The 26,165-nt window shown below is 40.5% G+C and overlaps 1 protein-coding gene across 3 annotated transcripts in view; it reads left to right on the top strand.

Annotated features, from left to right (window-relative positions):
- LOC119742206 (tyrosine-protein phosphatase non-receptor type 9-like) overlaps window positions 1–26,165 on the top strand; it is a 40,635-nt gene that overhangs the window by 2,133 nt on the left and 12,337 nt on the right. The window contains exons 1-4 of one of the 3 annotated variants that reach the window (XM_038218254.1): window positions 12,358–13,135; window positions 14,358–14,501; window positions 18,557–18,646; window positions 19,616–19,734. In XM_038218254.1, coding sequence (XP_038074182.1) covers window positions 13,004–13,135; window positions 14,358–14,501; window positions 18,557–18,646; window positions 19,616–19,734 — 485 coding nt within the window. In that variant the 5' untranslated portion in view covers window positions 12,358–13,003. Of the gene's footprint in view, window positions 1–12,357; window positions 13,136–14,357; window positions 14,502–18,556; window positions 18,647–19,609; window positions 19,735–26,165 lie in introns of those variants that run through there. The other 2 variants (XM_038218252.1, XM_038218255.1) reach the window with 2 other exon arrangements.

The raw sequence follows: 26,165 nt of genomic DNA, 5'->3' as shown, positions 1-26,165 counted from the left end.
TAAGCTGCATATTAGGAAAATTGTATACTTTATGTTCGTGTTGACATGCCTAGGGTTATACTAAGGTATCTCTATCTGAAGTATCTGTATCTGTAGGCCTATGGTTACGTTGCAGAAACCTATTCAGGCATTATTGCAACGGAGTATAGGTACTCAAGGAACTGGGAGTTATGTCTATTATTAGATGAATGAAGTACATGAGAAATATGAGACCCATTATGTAGCACCTTATAAGGGTTTACAAGGTGCTGTGGCCACTGCCAGGACACCCCTTCTCTTTTCTTAGCAACAAGTGTTACTGGGTTCTTTAACGTGCATTACACAACACACGGGACCTATGGCTTTACGTCCCATCGGAAGGACAAAGCAAGAATGGTTAAGTGCCTTGCTTAAGGGCACAAGTGTCCGCCGGCGGGCTCGAACCCACGTCACTGTTGCCTCTGAAACACCAGAACATGAGTCCGGTGCTCTTAACTGCTAGGCCATGACACTCCACATGGAGAGTCAAGACATTTGTTTCAGTGTTTCCTAACAAAATTGGAAATGTTTCTCAGTCCCAGATTCATGTCTTGTCATCATTTTTGCAATGACTAAACTTCATTGAGATGATGTGTATGAAAAAAAGAAGGAAAAAAACCACAGCGTCAGGTTGCAACATTCTTTCCAAAGTGGCTTTCATGTGCGTTGGGAAATATTGAGATGAAAAGTTGGATAATTAAAACGAGACCTGCAGGACCAAGCCCCCAAAATCCACCAAAATTGGGGGATGGATTTCGAAAGAGTTGGGCAGGTTAAGGGTAAAAATTAACCCTTAACCCTAACCCCCTAGGCCCTTGTTGCTTACAACCATCCTCAATCCTCCAAAATCCTCCAAAATTTTTCAACTCCACCTAAATTTTTCAAAATTGTCAGACAGTCCTGCCTCAAAATGCATTCATCCTCAATCCTCCAAAATCCTCCTCATCCCAAAACTTTGCACTCGTGTTTAAATGAAGGATAACCAACGCCAAATCCTTCAAAATCATCAGACAGTCCTGCCTCAAAATGCATTCATCCTCAATCCTCCAAAATCCTCTTGTGCTTCATTCACCATTCATCCTCAATCCTCCAAAATCCTCATGTGCTTCAATCACCATTCATCCTCAATCCTCCAGAATCCTCATTTGATTCAATCACCATTCATCCTCAATCCTCTAGAATCCTCCAAAACCGCCAGGAGGATTTTGGAGGAGTGAGGTGGGTTAGGGTTAATAAAAGTTAATTTTAATTCAGTCACAAATTGTTTCATCACAAAAAGGTATACCCACATGTCATAGAGGATGAAATGTGAAATGGATTTATTCATTTTTATGCAGTTTAAACAGACATTTTTTGGAATGTTTATTCTTTGCAACTTGTATTGATATTGGTTCATTCTAGAAACAGTGATGATGATGATAAAGAGAGTAAGAGACTAATGGATTAGAGAGTTAATTCTTAAAAGCAACCAATCATTTATTCAGGATATGAAGTAGCGAGAGAAGTTTGCTCTTCTTCACATGAATATTTGTCTTCTTTATTTCCTTGCCACTGTTAAGTGCTCTTCTACTTTCTGTTTCAGGAAACCTTTTTCTGAGTCACACAGTTGGTTGTCGTTTCACATGCCCAATCAAATGATACCATAACATGCTCAAGATTTTATGTTAACGTTTCTTTTCTATCTGGTTTCATATCAATACCTTAAGTACGGGTAAATTTACTGATTTTTGTGTTTTATTTTTTTCATTGTACATAATATAATTTAAGCACAGGTCTTAAAGGAAGGAAATACAATTAGCTTTTAACCCTTACCCTACTTGACCCTCCAATGCATGCCAATTGTGCCTCAAGAAAATCTCCTATGTTTTTTGCATGGCCCTCCAATATCTGCCATGTCATTTCAAGGGTAACTGGACAGGCACTCCAATACATGCCACAGAGAACAATGAGAGTCCTCTGATAACAAAGTGAGTGCCCCCAGCTGGTCAGTATCAGGCACCCTCCAGGGCCTCCAACTCCTGCCAATTGGAGCCTTCACTGTTAAGACTTGTTATCTGCCAAATAACTGCAGCTGGAGGGCATTGGCATAACCAACTGACATGCAGTAAACTACCCTCAGAGAGTAAGGGTTAATTGTTATAACTTTCTCCTAATTTTCTGTTTTACCCAACTTACACATACCGGGGTATCACTAGTGTTGTACAAAATTTGACCATACTTGTACCAAATTTTAACGCTTTATAGGCATATATTCACAATGCCCAGTGGTTCAACAAATAACTTTTAGATTCAATTTGTTGCCATATAATTGAAAATCTACATACTGTACACTGTAGTTACCAATTCCCTTAGTCCTCCCCTCTCCGATTTGTCCAAACTGAAATTAATCCCTTCCTCTACTTGTAAGTTATTGTGAACTGATTGGGCATGCAATATGGCCAAGGACAAGGAGGGCTTAAATTTCACGGACACTAAATAGAGATGGTCAGGGTGAAAGCTTTGCTGTGTGGTTAAAAACAAGATCTTAGCTGGGAACTGTCTGAAAAAACCTCTAATTAAACTGCTTCCTTAAAAGAAAACAGGCAATGAATCTTCACTCAGTTCTCATGCCTGTATTTTGTCGCTGTTTACTGTCATGTTCACCTCATCATGATGGAGTGTTTACAATGTGGTCACTGTAGCCTCATAAAGTTTTAATTTGAATGTGTTGATGTGCACTGTAAGAGTGCCCATGCATTATGCAAAGCTCAAAAATGGACTCCGTGCGCGAACACTACATGTAGATGGCGCTTTGCGACCACTTTCCAGAGCCCCATTGGGAGGTACACACTGTGTGTGCATACTGGTTCATGCACCTATGGCGCGAAGTGCGCACTACTACTTTTCAATTCTGAATCTGCACATCCTGGTCATATATTTGTGTAAGCGTCAGGTGCCGTCGGCAATGCGTTCGAGGGTCCCTCTGAGCGGTCTGCCCCAACTCTCCATTTGTAACCTTTGAGAGAGTACTTGTGCACATAGTCCATATTCTAATGCACTTGATACACATTTCGGTTTCAATTCTTGCGCATAGTTTTACTTTCTTTATAATAACTTCTGCTGTACCGTGTTTGCAAATAATAACACATACATGTACATCACTCCCTGTGCAAATACTGAGCAGAGGTCAACCTCTTGTCGAAACTAAGGTTACATTGTCAACTTCCTCCTGTATCAACTTCTCCATGTTTTGAATAATTACCATTTTTGGCCAGGCAGTGACACTCAATATTCTAACTGACTGACATGTTGATATGCAATCATCAAATATTCATCACAACTTCCTCATCAAAGGGGAACAAGTTGGTGTGCGGAAGGTTTTATTGCAACTTAATATTTCAGGGATCTCGGTGAGATAGAGCCTTGCATTTTATAAAGAAGTTTTCATGTACATGTAGGTCAAGAACATAGGAGGGAATATTATTAGCTACACACTTCTTGAATACGTGCCAACTTCTCAAAGATGATAAACTTTAAGCAAATAGTGAACATCAACTCTCTACATGTAAATGGAATTCTTAATTCCTAATTCTTCAGTGTGCTTATTAATTTAAACTTTGGAATGGAGAATGTGGATGAGTGTGCTTGCAGCAGGGTTCGACTTCGTCCTTAACTTTTATTTCACTAGCCAGCCGGGCTACTGAAACAGACTCTTAACTAACCCGCGGGCATTTTCACTAGCTCGCATGTTTTTCTTTTGTAGAGTGTCTCATAAACAGCAATGTGCATACATGTAAAACGTGAATCCTGAGGCAATCTTGTCAGTGTTTTTAATAAACAGATCTGATAATTTAACCCTAAACAGTTATTAAAATTAGACACAAATTGATACAGGTTTGCTTTCTGAATGTAATGATTTATTTCTTCCTGTCCTTTCATCTTTTCCGTATCCCAATAATGTTTGACTCACCAGCCAGGCTACTGAAGGAATAGTTTGGCTAGCGGGCTACTGCTAAAGTCGAACTCTGTTACAGTAGTTTTTTTTAAGGCTATCAAACGTGAACAACTGAACATCTCTGAATATTGACTATTGCAGAGATGGCATGTACTGTGCATAGTTTAAAAAAAAAAAAAAAAAAAATTCAGTTCCAAGTTTGTTTGACCGAGGAAGAAAATGACGCAATTGGTTAAAGTCATAGTATTAAACAAACTTTGAACAAATATGTAAAAGGGTCCTTGAGTAAGCTCAGGAAGCTTTCAAGAGTAACACCATCATCTCTCATGTAATCCACATCCTGGTTTTGCCAGCTCTCAAGCATTTCTTTTAGTTTCTGTGAAAACCTGTTTCAGTCTTTCAACACTTAACAACAAACAGAAACTCAACTCAATCATTTTGCTTGATGTGAAAGCACAGGTACACAATACCTTTGCAAGTACATAGACTCCGTGCACCAGTACCCCCTCAACGGTTACAAAGGGAGAGCTGGGGAGACCACTGGGAGGGACATCTGGAGCACGTTTTGGCGGCCCTTGAACTGGAACATGTTTCTGACGTCACAGCCGTGACCTGAAACATGTTTCCTATGCACCGCGAAAACAACTGACCGGAAAATTGTTCATGACGTCATGTTACTGCTACGTGACTGCACACAACCCAAAAAAACATCACGAGGCGACCGGACATGATTAACAATAACATTCAAAGCAAAGTGGGAGGTTTTTTTTATAGCGTTTCCCTAAAGTTCTAAAAAGAGTAGGCCTGATATTCTGTATCAACTTTCGTACCAATTGAAGGTAAAAACCCACTATTTAAACCCCATTTATGGTAAAAAGTAACGTCGACTGCTAAGCTTGTTTACCTTTCCGCCATCTTGAAACATAAGTGAACCGACACGAAACTTCGGTTCAACTTTGGTCGAAACAATGACGTCATTTCAGTGTAACCGAAGCGCCAAAACGGCCGCGAACCAGAAACATGTTAACGGTCACAGCGCCAAAACGCGCCCCCTGAACACAATGCCGATGACACCTGACGCTTACGTGAAGACACAACTGGTTTGTGCACACTCGGAATAAAATAAGTCGTACATTTTTGCACCACACACACACACGGACCTGTGTGGACAGGCCGTCACCACGTTATGGGGACGTTCTTTATTGTTAGGCAAACTAGGACTGAGTTGTGGGGACTTTCTGCTGTCCCCACAGCATCTTAAGTTTCCATAGTACCACATGTGGGACAACTCGTGTGTAGTCCCCACAATTACATAACAAGTATACATACGGTATACAGTGTGTCCCTCCATGTTGGAGCTGTTGAAAGAGGTAAAAATGCCATCTACTGATACTGTTGATGCATGGAGTCTATTCGTGTCCAGATCTGTTCTGAACAGTGTACGTACTTGTTAACCAGTTCGCGCCGGGATTATTTTTGCCGAAAATTTCGATTTTACGAAAAGGGCAACATATAGCAGCCAACTTCTGATATACAGCCAAACGCTACAAATACTGATTTGCAAGAGTCATTCCAACAATATTTGTACGATATTTCTTGCCAAATCCTTAACCCTAACCCCCTAGGCCCTTGTTGCTTACAACCATCCTCAATCCTCCAAAATCCTCCAAAATTTTGCAACTCCGCCTAAATTTTTCAAAATTGTCAGACAGTCCTGCCTCAAAGTGCATTCATCCTCAATCCTCCAAAATCCTCCTCATCCCAAAATTTTGCACTTGTGTTTAAATGAAGGATAACCAACGTCAAATCCTTCAAAATCATCAGACAGTCCTGCCTCAAAATGCATTCATCCTCAATCCTCCAAAATCCTCTTGTGCTTCAATCACCATTCATCCTCAATCCTCCAAAATCCTCATGTGCTTCAATCACCATTCATCCTCAATCCTCCAGAATCCTCATTTGATTCAAATCACCATTCATCCTCAATCCTCTAGAATCCTCCAAAACCGCTAGCAGGATTTTGGAGGAGTTAGGTGGGTTAGGGTTAATGTTTCAATACTCCGGGTTGTGCACTGGAGCATGATTTCTACAACAATAGGCCATGCACAGCATCAACACACAGTCTGCCTCCACAGACTTTGTGTGTGTACAAAAGGCACGAGGGATTAGCGTGTATAGGCGTCACCCGGAGGCGAGTCGAGGCACTCTTGACGTTTGAACCTTCTGCCGTGCCTGTGTATAAAAACAGCCAGCGTGTGTTAACACGGCCTCCGACGTTAACTGATTATTAAACAATAAATTGTACATGTACATGTACATGTGACATGTACTGTACATGTGACATGTACTATACATGTACATGTACATTCTGGAGGTTCCTGCCAAAGCTTGACAAGTCCTGTATAGTACATTTGTAAACTGCTCAGCTACTGAATTTGGAATACAAATTGCCTGAAATGCACATTCCAAACTTATCCCTGTTGATTTATGTACATACACTTCATACATATTTACATACTGTATCAAGTTCCTGACACTCAATAAATACATGTCTTTAGATGCACAAGAGATTAGATTCATGAGCGTTAGGAAAGGTGCATTTATGTATGAGTGAATTACGCATTACGAACATGTACATTCACATACACCCCATGTGGTTCGCCTACAATCTAAATGTCATTCATATTAAAATACAGAGATTCTGTGAAAATTGTGGACGCTTACCGGTACCATCTGAAATTTGGAGCTTTGATAACACGTTACATGCCTTACAATGTATGTAAAAAAACCCAGATAGAAACAACATGTATCCTGTTTGTTGTTATATTACTTTATGTACAAATTATTGTCCAAAAAAAAAGAAGTAAAAAAAAAACAAAAGGGGAAAATGTATTTATGTCCTCATGTAATGAATTTACGACGGTACAAATTGTCAACTCTATAAATTACTAGCCTGGCTTAATGGAGGCCGTATACTTTAAATTACCTGTTCACGTATAACGTATACATAGATTCAGCGGCGATATACTAATGCATTTTAAAATGACAGTAGAGCAACTCCAAGGTCATGACTAATATCACCATGCATGTCACTTAATTGCCGACGATTCTTGGAATGGATGCAGCGGTTGATTGCATTGATCTTGGTTTCCTCTAATGGGTGTGCTAAATTACTGTTTAAAGTAGTATTTATGCCTCCCTGTGACCAAAAGATGCTGAAAATACATCCTTTCAAGAGAAAGACCTGTTTCAGTTGTGGCTGTATCTTAAAGCTATAGTCCATCATTTGCAGCCATCCGAAAAAGTAACTGGCGTATTATTGTTGAAAAACATACTTGGTTGAAAGATAGTAAGTGGACTAAACTTCTTGTGAAATTAATCTTTCTGGCAAGCTATCATGTTGAAATAATCAACGAAAGAAGGCATTCCCAACGGTGCGTCTTAAGACACGCCGTAGGAAAATTTAAATTAGTAGTTCGTTTTGTTATTCAGCGCAGTGCGCGCAAGCATTGGCACGACGCACAGGCGCACGTGGTTGCTATAATTCGTCGGATCAGTGCGCGACATCGCGTATAGCTGCAATTCAAAACAATTCAAAACATGATTCAGCAACTTTTGATTTGAAATTGAGATCCTAGAATGCTGTTTTTCTCGGAATATACAGCTGAAGCTGAGCTGAAACTTCATCAGGTTAGTTGTTCAGTATCGTTCATTAGATTTTGAGCACTTTTGTTGCTTCAAACGAACAAATGCACAAATTACAAATGATGGACTATATCTTTAATTAACTCTAACTCGCTACTTAGTTTTACCATACCAGTAGGTAGAAGAACATGTCCGTCAAAATCCATCAAGTCCTCTCTCTGCTTCACATAATGCTTCAGGACCAAATCCGTTGAAATCCACCACTGGTGCTTGTGGATTTTGATGGACTTGGTACACATGGCTTATCAGCCAGTATCCCCCAAGATAGGGAATGGATTTTGATGGATTTTGTAAGGTTAGGGTTACCAAAGTCAAACAGTGGGCATATTCAGTTGGATTGTTGATCGGAGCAGTGCGCAAGGTTTACGTACTGGTACATTGTACATTATAAAACTTTACGCCGTCTTTTCGTTGGATTATGTTGGATTCAGCTGGCGCCTCCCATGCTGCTGTTAGATTTTGTTGCACAGTGCAGATATCTCAATAATTTCGTTGGATTTTGTTTGCTTCAGCAGGGTGTGCAGGGCAACCATGCCTTCATCTGAAACTGTTGATACGTTTGACTGGCTACTTAAAATATAGAGCATGCAGGCTGAACAGTAGAAATGTTTCCAGAACTTACAGAACTTTAGAATGCGTCAGAAAACACTTGCACAAAGTTGCAGTTTGCAATATTTTTGTAAGATGATACAGTTTTGCCGATTCAGAACAGATTTCCCTGGAAAGAAAAAAAAATCTGATTTGCTTTGTCAAAAACAGAAAAAAAATCTCACACTTCATGTACTTGTTCTGTCCCAGTTTTTCAGGAATCGAGGTCCTGAAATCAGATCAGTGGCATCGAACGCACCTGTGCGATATTTACCTACATCACGGCTACATGTATTGTAAGACATCTCTAATTTTAGAGCCTGTTTCTGGGAATCTGTATCGCTCTGATGTTACTTTTGGAAAGTAGTTTGTTGAATGAGTTTCCAGTGAAAGGATTTAAGTTTAGGAATGTACGTGCACATCTGTTTGTTGCAAAGGGACTTGGCTTCTATAGTATATGGGATGGTGGCAAAGATTGAACAACTTTTTGTTCCTATTATGACATATTTTGTGGTCCTTGTTTGCAGACATTAACCCTAACCTTCCCAAATCCTCCAAAATCCTCTTCCCACAAGTGTCAGTTGATTTTGGAGGATGCATTGTGTCAAGGTCTTATGCTGTACATGTACCTCGTGTTGTTTATGTTTTATTATAGCCATGCATAAATTCATGCCTCTAGATAATACTCGAAATCATCTACTGTGCTTCTGGATATCATCAGCACTACCTCAATGTACTTGTATTAAAGGGAAGATACATGTACAACATTTGCAAACATCAAACAATGAAATGATCAAATTATCACAAACTACCTTACTGGACTGTTAGGGAGTGACAGTCTAAAGCATCCTATAAAATCGTGGCTCCTGGTATGCTGACCAGTGTTGAAGAAAACTGATGTTTTTTTTAAAAACTGCTTCTTATTTTCAAATTTAGTCATTCCGCATTTTCTTTGCAATTGATTACACACCTGTTAAGGGGTACAAGCCTGCCAGATTGATTCTCTGACCTTACAATTGCCCAAAGTCAATAAATTGCTCTGTTTCATCTTAAGTGGGGTCAGGGAACCAGACTACAAGAACATGATTGGTTTCTTGGTTTTCTATCATCTACAAACCCAAAACGTGAAACAAGTCAGTTTAACAATATTTGCTATAACATACTAATCCTCCAAATCCATATATTTCTGAAAATTGCTGCAAAAGCCCTTTAACGGTGATTGTTGGAGGATTTTACAGGGTTGAGACAGTGGTCATCACCCCCCCCACTGAACAAATTCAAGAAATAAAAGAGGATTTTTGGGGATTGAGGCTGAATCCAATTTTGACTTGGAGGCAGTTGGAGGATTTCAAAGGATTGAGGGTGCATCGTAGCACAAAGGCCTAGGGGGTTAGGGTTAGAGTTATTAACAAATTTCTCGCCAAAGTGCATGCACATATCTGTACGTGTCTAGATATGTATGCACTATAGACTTGTAACGTAATCGTATACCGACAGGTTTTTCATGTCTTTTGTGCCATTCTTGTGCACTACATCAAAGCATGGATCATTTCACACCTGGACAGATTGCAATGAAACCACAATATTTGTGGCTTACAAATCAAAGAAACATTAAAGCATATTAAAAGCGTGGTAGTTTGTAAGCATCCACTTGTCCTGAATTTGAGCCATTCAAATTCAAAGGGACAAAAAAGCGGATGTGGTTTCCATAAATAATGCAGACTAAGAAATGGAAGCAATCCATGAACATGTGAATGGTGCAGCAGCTGGTGGTAGTGGAATGTAGCAATGTACATGTATGTAGTTACATGTACCGGTACATACCGTACATTGTATTGCAGCATCTGTGCAGAAATAAATCAAGACAATATTTAGACAGTTTTTGAAAGATTAAGTTGGAGATTAGGTATAAAACAGCAAAACATTTCTCCATTTCTTCCTGGAGATTTGTGGCCTTTTCACATTATAGTCTCGCCTACCTGTGTTGTATTAAATCAACACGGCTCACCATAAACTGAACCAGGAACCGTCAAACATTACATGTACATCCCATGATTCACAATTGCACCGACCAATACGTGTGTACACGAGTCTGCTGTAGATTTTGGATTTTCTACCTGGGTAGAGCCTGATCCTGCAGGTCCTGACGGGGTTGGATTTTACACGTGTAGTGTAGAGCAATGTTGGATTCTTGCTAGTGTGAAAGGGGTAGAATATGCGTTAAAAAAAATGGAAATGAGGGGAAAAGAGGCAAAAGGTACTGTAACAGTAACCCTAATGTACCTGAATCCATCAAAATCCACATAACCCTGTTTTGGAGGATTTCATCGGATTCAGGATACCTCAATATTGAAAGAGTTGGTGAATTTTGATGGATTTAGGACAGTAAGCCTAGCGGTACTGCAGGATTTGGATGGATTCAGGATACCTCCATATTGAGCAGTTGGGGGAATTTGATGGATTCAGGATCTCAACAGTTTAACTCCTTGCATGTTTGGTGTGTATGAGGTACTACATGTACACTGGTGGATTCTGATGGACTCACTGGTGGATAATGATGGACTCACTGGTGGATTCTGATGGACTCAGGACACCAACATTTTTTGCATGACAAAATTGGTGGATTTTGGCAGATTCAGGATACTTTCTAGTAAAAGTGCTCAAGGGGTTAGGGTTAAAGTAAAAAAAAAAGAAGTGAAGTCTGTCACGAGCCAATATGGCCCATCAGGCCCGCGTTTATCTCCGGTTTCAGTGGCGTGAAACGACTGAGAATATTTTTGGTTGCCCCAGGATGGGATGCCAGTCCATCGCAGGTAATAGATTTGCTTATATAGTAGGCCTAGTTGTACACGTGTACATTGAAAAGAGACCAAACCCAGTGAGGAAATCAATTGCCCGTTTGAAGTGTTGTCTTTAACTGTCAACCCCTTTGACTGTTTTTGGTGTCACTCTGAACGCCGGGTCAAATCAATAAGGGCACATCTGACAATATCCGCTTGGATCCAGCATAGAGGTTAGCCCGTACATGTACATGTACATGCACACAGGTATGTGTAAATTGCCTCAAATGGTATTATGAAAATCACACTTTGGGCTGCCCATGTCATACATGTACAACGTAGTATGATGATGTCGTATTGTCAACATTTTTGAGTGTTTTTGTTGCACCTTAAGTGCTGCATCACGTGGAAAGAATTAGTTGAACCGGTACTTTATTTTTTGAGTATGAATGACTTGTTCATTGATTACATTTAAGTGGTTGGGAGAAATACTGTTGGATCTGTGAATACTATGGGGGAGGGGGTAAAGGGAGTTAATTTCACAGAAAACAAAGTAACAAACAGACTTGTAGTGATAAAATAAGTTGAATGAATGATTAGACCGATGAAAGTGATTTAATGAAAAAGAATTGGAAGGAAAAAAAAAATCAAAATTTTTTAAATTACGGTACCATGCACTAGTGGTTCTAAATGAGTGAAAAAAAAAACAAACCCCAAAACAACTTATGCGTGTAGTCGTACTTTAAATACAGGCCCAATATCTAAAAACTGCCCACATTTATTTTTGGCACATTTGGATTATAAATTCCCAGACTACGTCATTCATCAAGTGGCAATTTTTAGCACGGATGTCGTTTTGTCCTGTTTCCAGAAATCTGCTCACGGTACAGTGAAAAGAACTGAAGCATAGCTGCATGCCCGGGTGAAATATATATATTCTTATGAATGAGAAATCCTGAAGTGAATTCCATTACACAGGGGATGACATTGATACTCTCTGGGAATAATATTGTCTCACATGGTTGAAATCCAGGACAGGAACGCCCCTTTTTCCACAAAAGGTGTTTCTCCTGTGTGCATTGGAACTCGAAACAGGATATAAATTTGTACGTGCAAGCTTTTGTTCACGGAATAAAAACATTAAAAAAACCAAAAAAAAATTGCTGTCAGCAAGTTTCCCTATGCAGAACTGTGGTCTATTATGAAGTATTGCCTCACGGATTTCCCGGAACTTGTCATTTCCTGGTTGGAGAAAAAGAAAAAAAATAGACCTTGCAGGACCTGATCACGTAACACTCTGCGATTATCATTGGCAGATATCAATGACCACTGGGTATGTGTGTGACGCTGCTTTGTCTGTTACTGAATTCAGCTTTTGTATACCGTGCCTTTAGACTGTTATCTGGTTGACCGTCCCAGGCTCAGCGACTTGCGTGTATCGTGTTGTTTTTCTGGGAATTTTCCTGTACGTTCACCAGTCCCAAATTACCAACTTCATTGTCACTCAGCCTGCAGTGCTGGAGAATACTGCTTGATTTAATACCGTCATCAACTGCTGTCAAACTGCTCTACACAGACATTGAAGTTGCTATGCGTCTTATCAATTCGTGAGACCAGAGACCGTCACGTCATGATCATTGTTGAATCCAACTGCACAATTTTTGTATAAATCTGAGCATAAGTTTGTAAACTGTCACAATTATTAACAGAACTTGCAACTGTAGCGAAGTTTTAGAACGCTTGGCTTGCAGAAATTTCTTACATTTAAAGAAGGAAAGCACACTTTGGTACAATTCTGGACTTACAAACTTAAAGTTGTTAAACTGGTGTCTGGTACAGTTGAGGCAAGACTGAGAACTGTTTCATCAGTGTTGAAGCAGACTTCACGTCGTGTGCGTTTGACATCAAACTGTCACATTGTATTCAAGTCACTCGATCTGGTTCTGTTGGTTCGGCTGTCTGAGGTACGGTTGTGACCATGTTAGTAGTGGCAGTACATAACGGACCGACTGTCAACGAAGCCATGCCGGTTGACATGGGAAGTTCAGGAGATACTGGTAACAGTGATGAGAATATGCAGGGAGATTGCATGGAGGGAGATCTTCTGGAAGTAAGTGGACACATCAATGTCAAACTTGTACTATACATGTACATGTGTAGCCATTGAAATGCTACATACATACATACAAACTGTATTCACATGCTTTTCCATATGTACATGTGTATGTTTGTACGTATGTTCATACATGTACGTGTTCATGTATGACCATGCAGTCACATTTTAATACAAATTGTTCATCTACATGTAAATATTTACAATCTAGTACAATGTACAAATATACATACATGTACATGCACATGTATGTGTACATGTACATGATACATGTACATGTACATACATGTGTGCAATCTAAATGTACAAGGTTGCACTCATGGTACCGGCCGGTAGTTTAATTTGTACATGCGCTGTTTATGTAAAGATATGACATTGAAACATGTACATGTACATTACTGTGTATACTCCATACATAGGCGCTGTACATGTACATGAATGAATTCACCCACCAGGTCCATAGTGGGCATGTGAAGGATGATTTCAATGACACATGTGGTGTTAGAATGGATAATTGACATTGTGGGAGTACCTTGATAGTGGGAGTAGTGGCCTTCTTATTGTTAATTTTGTGGTAAAATGACAAACAAATGACAAAGTAGATTAAGATTCAATTCAGTTTATTTGAATCTGAACCTTTAAGTCTCATTCAGTTTATTTGATTATAATGTACTGATTTTTTTTTCTCCAAACGACACCGTCATTCAGTGTTACAACTGGTGTGTATTGGGGGGTTTCCCTTTGGCTACAGAGATTACGTACATGTAAAACGTATGTATGTTTGCACATTCAAATAAAAAAAAACCCCTCAAAACAACATGATATTTTCTGTGTACACATGTTTTCATGCATACACATGTACATGTACACATATAGAGCCTGTGAAATGTTTCTACATGGGCACATAGAGTGCTAATCATACTGTGCGCATGATATACATGTACATGTACAATGTACATGTACAGTAATACTGAATTTCGGTAATACATGTATCAATAGAGTTTATACATGTACAAAACAATGTCAAGAGGGGTCTTTTACTTGACACAGATGTATTGTTACTGTTTTTGTGAACTGTGTTCTGTTGTATCTTAACTCAAGGATTTATGATGTTTGATAGAATTTCGTATCAGGAAAGCATGAATATTGAAAATCATACCCCACTACTAAAATTGAAGTACTTATGATCGGTTGTCAATTTGTTTTGTCTTTTTCCTAGGCCACACATCTGTTCCTGGACCATTTAAACAGAGTACGGGCAGAGTACAACGTGGCCCCGGTATCATGGAAGACCGCCGTACGATTCCTGATGGCGAGGAAATTTGATGTGAAGAGGGCACTAGAATTATTCAAGAACCATGCGGTAAGTGGCCCAAACTCGAGACGTTTCACATTTTGTGTCTGGCAAGGGTGAGATTCGTCAGGATTTCTTTTTTAACCTATAAAAGTTTCTTAGAACAAAAGAAATAGGTAATTTTACGGGGTGCTTTTGGGCAAATTCAAACTTTTTCTTGGTCCCTCAGCAGCCCCTGAAACCCTCTGCTGATTATTTTGTGAATATTTCAAATTCTCCCAATGCCATACTCATTCTAGTTTTTCTACACTCAACCAAAAAGAAAGTCCCCCCCTTCCAATACTTTTTTTTCAAACTCAAAAACTACTGAGCACCTCCACTCAATTAACGACTAATCAGTACAAAAATTCCTCAGCAACCCAGCAATACTCTTTATTTGTCCAAAAACAGTGATCATGTGTACGAAATTATGCAATTTATGGAAAATGATACCGAACACCATTGCACTTTTGTATACGTGCTTGAGTTGTGGTTCACACTCACCTTGCAAGTATACAAAAGTGCAACTTTTTTTTCAGTAACGTTTGTCATAAATTGCATGATTTTGTACACATTATCACAGTTTTGGGCCAAACAAAGAGTATGGCTGGATTGCTAAGGAATTTCTGTACTGATCAGTCGTAATTTGAGCACGATGAGCCCAGTAGTTTTTGAGTTAGACAAAAAAGTATTAAGGGGGGACTTTCTTTTTGGTTGAGTGTATAAATATCCTACTCGATACATGTGATAGTGTAGTTTAAAAGACCTCTTTTATCATACTGGCAGTTATACATTTGTCCGTGTATAGCAAGCACATTTGCCTATTGTTGGATACATGGACATGTACATACATTGTTACGTACATGTACGGTACCTGAACAGTACGTGGTTACCTTGTAAAATTTATTCAAACCTGACCCTTATCCAACCCTGAAATTTGATTGTGTGTAAAGCCATTCCAATCAGTATTTTGAAACGATAATCATTTCTGGGTCATTATTGTGAGTGACCCACTTAGACAAAACCAAGCAGAAGTCACTGGGGCCGTTGTGAATAGTGGCCATTTGGATAGATTGGAAAGGTGGGCGACAATTGACCCATGATATTTAGCGGTTTGACATTTCTCATTTTTAAAAAATTATATACAGTATGAAATATCAAATGGAATTTGCAAGTGTGCTCCTTTTTCTCCCCCACAGTTTTGCATCAATGTTAATAATAATAATAATACTTATTATTACCCTGGATTGGACATTTGGGAGACATCCCCATAGACTTGTGCACAAAATTTTTCAAACTTAAATGTGCCCTAACCCAATATTCCCTTGTCCTTTTTCCACAAATTTCGATACGTTTACTAACTAGACCACGAGCAACAAATATCACCTAATTGTGACAATAAAATTGTACCTCTAAAAGGGGGGGGGGGGGCTGTGACATTATAATGACCGATGTCTCCCACCGTGCAAAGAAATTACGATAACGTGTCTCCTTAGTGGTACCTTTACACGTATAATGTGGTCCTTATAAAGCGCTTTATACCAAAGGTCTCATAGTGTTTCACAATTATTACCCCAGTTCATCAGGCCATGAGACCAGGTTTTGCAGCAGCTCGAGATCAGCGCATTCTGGTCTCTACCTTCACAGGTACCCATTTATACTCCTGGGTGGAGAGAGGTAATTGTATTTGGGCAAGTGTCTTGCCCCAAAAAACACAAGCACTATGTTCCCCATCAGAGTTTGAACCCACAAGCCTCCTCAAATTTTTGTACCAAGGAACACCAAGGAATGGGGAAATTGCACCAAGGCAAATGATAAAGGGCACCAAGGCAAATTATGGAGGACACCAATGTATAATGAGGACACAAAAAAGCAAAATAGTACCCACCTTGTCTGTACAATACAAGCGTGAAAAAAAAAAGCCACCAAAAAAACCAAAAAAACGCGTCGCCGCATCAATTCCGGAACTTCGGTCTGACCAGAGACCGACTATTTTTTTTTTTGGCCTTACAGTGCAGTTTTTGAAATTCTACCAGTAAGGTGGATACATCCCTCAAAAAAAAATTCCAAACTTCAAACTTGGACATATGTTCATGTCTTCAAAGGACAGTCATATGGAAAAGACAGTAACTTCCTAAATGAGCAGCCCCTAAATTGCTCAATCTGAACTTGAGATGTTTCCATCTGATGTCATCTCTTGATGAGCAGGACCGTAATAGGAAAAGGAATTTACAAATCAGACGGAACGAACATAAAATTCACGCCATGGTGATCTCGATGGAAAGGCAATCTTGTACTGTACAGGTTTGCCAGGGCAAGACTAGCGTCGCAATTAATTGACCATGTGTGTGTGGCAGAGGACTCCTTAAGACTCTAGGCCAACCTTCTTGAATAATAATAATATTATTACGTTTGATCCTGGGGAGCCACCACAAGTACATTACAGGCACACAATCTTCACATTCCTGTAACTTGTTAGCTTTGAATGAAATTTTATTTTTTATTTGTAAATTTGTTGAGCATTTTTACATTTTAAGACCGACATTTTTGGGGGGGGCTGATCTTTGAGTGCCCATAGTTCTATTTTGTATCTGGCTGACTCATTCACTGGCTGACTCACTCCCCAACTCACTGACTGACTATCCCTTGTGACTGAGAGTGTTTTCGAAACTACTGACTTTGGCTTCGTCTTGGGCTTTTTTTAGGCCCCCAACTTCGGGAACTCCAGCTACATTTTGGTGCCTGTTATGCTTTAGGAACATTCAATCGGTTGATATGAAACCAAAAGTTTGAATACTTTGTTTAGTTCACCTCTCGGTGATTCAGAAGTCGGAGGCAAATCTGAAGCCGAAGAGGAAGCAAAGGTTTTGAAAAACCTCCCAAGTCTGATTGTTGGCTAGTGATGGGAGCCGGGCAGAGCTAACGTATAAGATTATCCCGTGATGGGCTAAATCTGGCCCCCAGATGCATGAACACACCTCCAGTGAAAGGCCATTCTGAATCAATTGAATAGAATTTTGAGTGCTCTAGGATCAACTTTACTTGGTTTGCAATATGTCTTGTCTTTGAAATAACCCTAAGTGCGATGATCTGTTTTGGTACTGGTTACAAGATTTACGTTGTATCGATGTCCTTCAGCCATCTTATAATGAACATGTACATGTAGTCAAACTGTTAACGATGCCGAGAAAATTAAATTGGAAATCAGATAAATTGGCAGACATTCCATTGAAAGTTGTTCTTTGTCAATACGAGGAAAAAGAACTCCCTGTGCACTAGCGGTATTCAATAACACCACAAATAGAGCCTTTTAATACTATTGTCATGGGCTGTTGCTTTTACAAATTCAACCTTCAAGAAGGTCATTGTAGGTCTAGACACTGTTAATATTAACCCTAACCTCCCTGAATTCATCAAAATCCATACCCCTGTTAGGGTTAATGTCTGCACTTTAAATGGTTTGGTGATTTGGCAGTGAATACTTGAATGCACCCTCAACTGAGACATTTTGAATAAGGCTATCTCAACGATTTATTGCTTAAGTCTTGTGTTTCTTCTTTAAAAAATTTTTTTTATATTTTTTTTAGCAATGTGGTTTGTGCTGCATCATGTGCAGAATGTGATGGAATTTACCAATCCTCCCCCCCCCCCCCGAAACCACACAATGAGGCACATTTCTGTTGAAAAACATTTTAGTGGTTCTGGTACTTACAATATGTATGCACTGAGATTGTGACACGTGCACGTATGCTTCCTTGCCATTTTTATGTACTTATAGTGATACCATAGGAAAATGTACATGTACATGTGCATGTACAGTTACCATTCAAGCATGCATTTGCATGCACACATGTATAGACAGTGAACATGTATTTTTAACCCAGATTTCAAAATGCTGCATACAACAGTATTCTACGACTGTATTCACAGTAAGCATGGAGCGTAGAGTTTCCACATGTAAATGTAGACAAAAAACAAATGTACATGTACATGTATGCCCACGAATTTATGCAGATTAAAATTTAACAAATTCACAATCGACCCTCAGTGTTTTTATCAGTGTGTAATTTTTGTGTGAACCACAGGCACTGAGACAAAGGGAAGGCCTGGGCCACTTATCACCCACGGAGGAACCTCTGAGCAGAGAGTTGCTCAGTGGAAAGTTCACTATTTTGGTAAGTTTGAAACTAAAATAAAAATACTTACAAAAGTAGGCAATTCAAAGTTCTTAATATGGAAACAGGTGGAAAGTGTTTCAATACATAAGTCCATAGCATCTTCCTGTTGCAAGTGTACATTGAAAACCATTATGTATTGCATTCTCACTACTGATAAGGGACAAGACTGCTTTTGACATTGAAACCAATGACGAAAATAGGCTGGTGCCTCATTTGGACTCCCTTCATTTGAACCTCTTTTGACAGGAAGCTAGTCCATAATGGCTTCCATCCTAGGCTGGTGCCTTACATTAAGTCCCTTCATTAGAACCCTTGCTGATAGGAAACTAGACCCTAATGGCCACCACCCTAGGCTGGGGCCTTATGTCTATGTACCCTCAATTGAATCCCTCTTCTGACAGGTCACTAGACCATAAGGCTGGTGCCTTATACTAAGTCTGTTCATTAGAACCCCTCTGCTGACAGGGAACCTGACCGTAATTGCTTCCACCCAAGGCATGTCCCATATATGTATGCACCCTCATATGAACCCCTTTGCTGACAGGAAACTAGACCGTAATGGCCGCCACTTTAGGCTGAAACCTTTTATTAATGTACCCTCATTTGAACCCCTCTGCTGACAGGAAACTAGACAATAATGGCCACCACCCTAGGCTGGTGCCTTATATTTACGTATCCTCATTTAAACCCCTTTGCTGACAGGAAACTAGACCATTATGACCTCCGCTTTAGGCTGAAGCTTTATACAAAATCCACTCATTAGAACCCCACTGTTGACAGGAAACTAGACTGAAATGGTCACCACGTTAAGCTGGTGCCTTATATTGCATGTACATGTACATGTACATGTAGTTCCTTCATTGGAACCCCTCTGCTGACAGGAAACTAGACCATAATGGCAACATGTGTGCTATGACCTTGTGATGTGTTAGGTGTATTAGTTTCTCAACTTTTCCTCAGCCACAGAGAGACACAACAGGGGCAGCCATTGCATTATTCTCAGCCAAGCTACATGCTCCCAATGCAGTACCAATGCAGGCTGTCCTACAGGCAGTGGTCTTCCAGCTGGACCATGCCTTGTCAGAGTAAGTCCAGATTTGTGTTTGTGTGTGGTAATAATGTCGGGCTGTTTATCGCCAGAACGACTTGATTTTCTGTTCACCCTAACCAACCCCAACCCTTCAAAATCCAACTGCATGTTTGTTGGAATCTGTTGGAGTGAGTGCTGCACCATTAAACTGATTATGCTTTACATGGGGTGAGGCAACAGTTTGGTTGTAGAGTTTACCATATGGTGTTGGATTCTGTAATAGTGACGTAAGGTTCCTAGTAAATCACTCAAGGGGGTTAGGGTTAAGGCAGAAAGTCACAGTGAGCGGTTCAATATGATTGCTTAATCTTTACTAGGCAATTTTGCACAATTTTATCAACTCCCACTTAAAGCAACAGGTGTAGGGGATGTCATGTTATAGTATTGATATCAGAGAATCTGAAAAAGTTAACATGTGTTGCCATTAATGGGAGTCGTATGGAGTAATTTTGCTTGTGGTGCCATCATAGATCTCACTGTCTATATATTAATGCTGCGGTGGGCTTTGCTTTTCCATAATTCAACAAAGTAAATATGCATAGAATGATCTACATGTAATGCGTTAAAGAGTCCCGTGTCTTGCTGACATCTCTGAGGATACCCCGTTCATCATGGCCGTACGGGGAGTGGACCCTCTTAACATTTCATTTCCTCAATTGGCACAGCGACTGTTACCTGTCCCTTAACGTCAGTCCGACACATAACTCATCCTTCAGGATTTTCTTGGCGGTTTGTATCATCCGATTGTCGACTGAGTGCCTCTTAGCCTAAGCCAACGCAAGGATTGTGGATTTGTCTGTCAGTGCGTTGTTGAAGTATTGATTGGGTTATTAGCTTGTCGAGATTTCCCATGAGTCATCTGAGGAGAGAGAGAGAGAGAGGGGGGGGGGGGCTTAGCCTGGATGTAGAATAGAGAAATAGAGATACGTTGGGCTTAACATTGCTCTTTCTCTCTCTGGCCTGAATGAGTGTGGGGGGTGAAATTTTGGGATCGTTTGGGGGGAATTTTACTTGTGTTGGATTTAAAATTTCAGTTTCAAATAGTTTAAAAAAGACACAGCAATCCTTTATGTTTTTCTTTTTAATTTACCGATAAATTTGTAAAGGGGTAAGAGATTAACAGTATAGTTAGCAATGTTTATAAATAGTTGCCCTGTATATTTGTACAAATAGTTTTAAAAAAGATGGAAACAAATGTCATATTATCAAAAAAGAAAATGAGTTATAGTCATGATTTATGTTGATTTAGGATGTCTGGTTTTTAAATAGTTTGCTTTCTCAGCTTGCAAATTGGGGAAAAGATCCAGAATTGGAGTTTTAGGAACTGGGAACTTCCATTGTTTATCATTCACGTTTTGTCCTCCAAGTAAATAGACTACAACTTTACATCAGGCACAGAATATTGATGGCAGACAAGTCGGCTCCTCATGCATAAAGATGATCACCTTACTCAGACTCTGCACTTTGTAGAATTAAAGAGCCATCAAGCTGACATGTTAATTTGAAGCTATCTGTCGGTAAATGCACTCTGAAAGTTCATTGTACCTGGACAGGAAGTTACGTGTAGAACCTGTCATTCGTCAAGGATTTATGTGCAATTAAAAGCACATGAATGGCTGCATTTTGCACTTTTTCACTGACATGGCGTAATGTGCTGAAACATCCCTTTCAGCATTTCCGCGTGACAGGCAGTCAGGTTTTTTTTTTCTAATCCTGTCAGTTCTGACCAATGAAAAAAAGTAAAGTAAAGTCTGTCCCGAGCCAATGTGGCTCATCAGGCCGGCGTTTTCAGTAGCATGAAACGACTGAGAATATTTCTACTCCCCCTGGATGGGATGCTAGTCCATCGCAGGTTACTCCCCAGCTAATGCCGGTACCCATTTATACTCCTGGGCGGAGAGGGGCAAGTGGGGGTGAAGTGCCTTGCCCAAGGACACAATATATGACCAGCGGCTGGATTCGAACCCCGGACCCTCTGATCATGAGTCACGAACCCTAAGCACTAGGCCACACACTCCCCTTGATGAAATGAAAACAATGAAAATAATTTAGAAAAGTCTTGACAGGGATTTTTTTTTGGCATGTTGGTGGGATAGAATGTACACTGAGGACACTGAATGACAATGAGATGGGAATGATGATGCAGCTTGTCCTGAGGTTACAAACATGCACCAGACCCGTCCCCGGAAGGGCCAGGCTCCACTGGCAAGCAATTGCCCCCCCCCCCCCCTCTGGCAAAAGCCCAAAGCGTCATAAGTATATGAAATTTTGTTTTTTTTCTTGTGGTGTGCCCCTCAACGGGTACTGTGCTCCCCCCCCCCCCAACCCTCCACAATGCCCTGAGCTGGCAACAGGACTGCCATGTAAGTACTGTCAAATAAAAGAGTTGCAAGAAATTTGAAGGACATGAACAAACAATTTGAAGACGCCAATAGGACAACGGAAATCCTTAATGATCAAACAAATTTCCATGCTTGTTTTGTTTTTTAAAGCTTGTTTTCAATTTAGCTTTTTTTTCCCTCGGTGTTCACCCCCCCACCCCCCAGTAAACGTTTTTCTCAGGTAATTTTTTTTTTAAATATTTGTATATAGTTAATGGTTTTAATATTTATGCTCATGCATTTTTTAGTTTGATTCCATTCCGGTAATTGGCGGTGCGTCCGCTGTTGGATGTGGTTGATAAATAACCAAATAAATAAATAATGAATTGAATAAATAAATGAATACACTAGGTACATGTAGACGCACTATGAACTTGTACTTTAATATTGAAAGAAGTTTTGTTGCAGCCATCTTTAAAGTAGCCTTGGTCAAGGCGTTAGATGATAGTGTCCGATGATCGATGGTTGGCCGCTAACATAAACAGAAGCCACGCGCTAAGCACGCACACGTACTGTACATGTACATGTATGAAGCGCGAACAGTGACCTCAAGCAGCTAGGCTAAATACGCAAATCAGTTGGAGCAACCGTTACGATCTTTTTCGGACAGTTTTCATTATTGTTCCTGGATGTATATCGAGTGATATTTGGTCCGTGCACTCCAAACTTGTTGGAGAATGTAGCCACACTATCAAGCTCTCCCTCCATGTGAAATATGAGCCTCCACGACCAAGTACTGAATAATAATCTCATCTTTATTCGGATATGCGGCCGTCATTGGAAATCCAGTGACAAAATAAAGAAAAAACATAAGCCAAGGCGTACGGTTGTTTCAAGGCATGCGTTCAGCACCAAATTATTTGCATATTGTAGTCTAGTCACGTGTGGTCGCTATTCGCGCTTCACACAGTACATGTACATGTGTTACGTGAGTGCATAGCACGCGGCTACTGTTTTATGTTAGCGGCCGACCAACGATCATCGGACACTATCGCCAAATGCCTTGACCAAGGCTAACTTAAAATTGGATGCCTGTGTTCCAAAAGTAATTGCATGTATATATATATACATGAACATGTATGCAGACATGTGAATTCATTGTTACTCAGTTGAAATAACAAATAGCACTTTGAAGACGGGTACTGAAAACAAATCATCCATCCAGAAATGGGACGAAAGACGAAAGTGAATGTTTAACTCTCACCTCTACCAACACCCAGAATTCATACCACGAATTCAAGCCTCACTCTGCAGTTTTCCCCCTCCCCTCCCCCTCCTCTCCCCCCTCCTCTCCCCCCCCCCTCTCTCCCCCCCCTCCTCTCCCCCCCCTCCTCCCCCCCTCCTCCCCCCTCCCCCCTCCTCTCCCCCACCCTCCTCCCCCCTCCTCTCCCCCACCCTCCTCCCCCTCCCCCCTCCTCTCCCCCCCTCCTCCCCCCTCCCCCCTCTCCCCCCCTCCTCCCCCCTCCCCCCCTCTCCCCCCCTCCCCCCTCCTCCCCCCCCTCCCCCTCCCCCCTCTCCCCCCCTCCCCCCTCTCCCCCCCCTCCCCCCTCTCCCCCCCCTCTCCCCCCCCTCCCCCCCCTCCCCCCCTCTCCCCCCCCTCTCTCCCCCTCCTCCCCCTCTCCCCCCCTCCTCCCCCCCCCCCCCCCCCCCTCCCCCCCCCCCCAATAGAAAGAACGCATGTTAATGTTGGTATCATCCACATCAAAAGGTGTACAGGCAGCCAAAACTACACAGCTCACATGATTTCCCCTGACTCAGAATCCTTTATACGTTACTGCCTGCTGGAACATTTTCGTGCGATTGAATTACAAGTCGGAGAAATGTCTTAATGAAATTGCTGAGAGCTAAAAGAGGAGCATGGTGCTGTATGTCACTGTGCTGGCTGGCTGGAAAAAAAATTGCCAATTCCTGGGCTGATTGGAACGTGGCGCAATCAGGTGGAAATGCATTGAATTCTCGGAACTTTTTTTTGTTCTACCTTTGCTTAGTCATTTCTTTGTAATGGAGTAATTCTGATATGGCTATTCCACAGAAAGTTGTTTGGAACACATTATGTCTTCTCTGGTGTCGTAAACAATCTCTTTCATGATTAGCAAAAAATTGACGTATGTGAAGCTACAATGCTTGTCAAACCATGGACGAAATTATACATCACATTGGCTTAGCCAGGATATAATCAACAAGAAAGTTTTTAAATTCTTGAAATTAATATATCTGGAAATATAGCCGCTAATCGAGCCGCTAATCGTGGCACTGTGAGACAGTCATCTACAGGTACATGTAGAAGTTATTTGAATTAGATATTTATTTTGAACATTATTTTTAGTGTCTACAGTACATTTGTGCAGATGCCATATTTGTGAAGAGAAGTACCGGTACATGCACAAATGAGATGTACAGGTACAAACATAACATACATGTACATGTACATGTACATATTAACATGAAGAGAATTGAAATACATGTACGTGTGCAATATTTTATCCGTGGTACATATCATACATGTATGTCCGTATACATGAGTTCAATAATTATAAATGTGTAAGCAACCTATATTATACATGTACGGTACATGTAACCATTCTTGAAGTAAGTCTTGTAACTTGACAAGCAGTAAAGATGCCATTGAACTGAATATTCTTGCCCCATGTAATTGACCCCGCTGGACAGTGGGACACCACAGAGCCATTAATACAAATGCACGACCCGCTGCAAGGATATCGTCGGATGTTGAAGGTGTCAGGTGGAAGACTCGCACGTTTCAACCTTTGTATCCTGTGCAGAACTTCAGATGGCTTTTCCTGGCTCTTTGCTCAATTGCTCTTCAGCAGGGATGCTGTAGGTTATTCTGTGCGGCACGTTTCTCGCTGTGGGTGACCGTTGATGGTCACAGTTAATCTAATAAGACGGAGGAGACTTGAGGAGACAAGGAGACGTTGTGTCAGTGATAAATAAGACTTTAAGTATCTTAAAAGCATTTGATATCTTGTATGGGTACAAACAATATGCAAGCTTGTGAGAGTGCTTAATTATTTGGGTCACGCTGTAATTTTGAGGTCCACTCTTTCAAGCTAAATTTTTAATCATGACCCGTATATGTGCATTGATGCTGGATACACAAATTTACGTGCAGTTGTATAGAAACACCTGTAGTAATGAGCACGGAGCTAGGAAAGGAGTATAGAGTGACTGTATTGTAACTGAATCACGTGTCTGTTATGATTCACCTGAAACCTGAGAATGAAAATCTGGTGCATAGGCAGACATGTACTGCATTGTAACGTGGATACACATTGTTGTTCAGTAGTTGATGGGATAAATTACTTTGTACAAGGTATTTGTGGGGACCGAAGATGCTGTGGGGACAACAGAAAGTCCCCATAACTTGGTCCTACTTTGCCGAATAAAAAAACCTTCCCATAACGTGGTGTAGGTTTACAATACATGTTTTGTATGATGTACGTACAAATGTACATGTAGGTATTATTGAAGATTAATTTGTCATTGTGGTGATTATCCATAACAATCTGCACAGTGTGTATTTTTTTCCTGTAATTTGAAACTTGCATACAGTACATGTAATTCACAAGAAATGAAGCTTGAGAATACATACATACATACATATAGTCCTGCATGTGTATGATGTTGGTTCCGACACCTTAAATTCAGTTGTGATAATTAGAGTTGAGTGGTCCTCTGCCCTTCCTGTTCCCACTTGTAGGACATGCGGGGTACCGAGCAAGCAAAACAAAGCCCAGGTACCTTCGTATAGGAATGACTCACGTTTGGTCGGTTACATTGACATCATCAGCCCATCCCCACCGAGTAGCAGAAATCTAATTATAAGCATTTACACCCACATGTATTTGGCCTTTGGTGGGTATTTTTTGGTTTTGTTTTGGGGTTTGAGCTCATTTTCAGGAAGTCAGAAGGGGTTGGACGATACATTTTTAGATACCGGTACTTTCCAAGCCAATTTTCATTCGATTGCCTCATTAGGTTGGTTTTGAAGTTCTAGGCTGCCAGCATTTAAAAAAATTGTGAA

This window comes from Patiria miniata, unplaced genomic scaffold (genome assembly GCF_015706575.1).
Source record: "Patiria miniata isolate m_02_andy unplaced genomic scaffold, ASM1570657v1 HiC_scaffold_5, whole genome shotgun sequence".
In the NCBI taxonomy this organism is placed as follows: domain Eukaryota; kingdom Metazoa; phylum Echinodermata; class Asteroidea; order Valvatida; family Asterinidae; genus Patiria; species Patiria miniata.
This window is presented reverse-complemented; position numbering and strand designations above follow the sequence as displayed.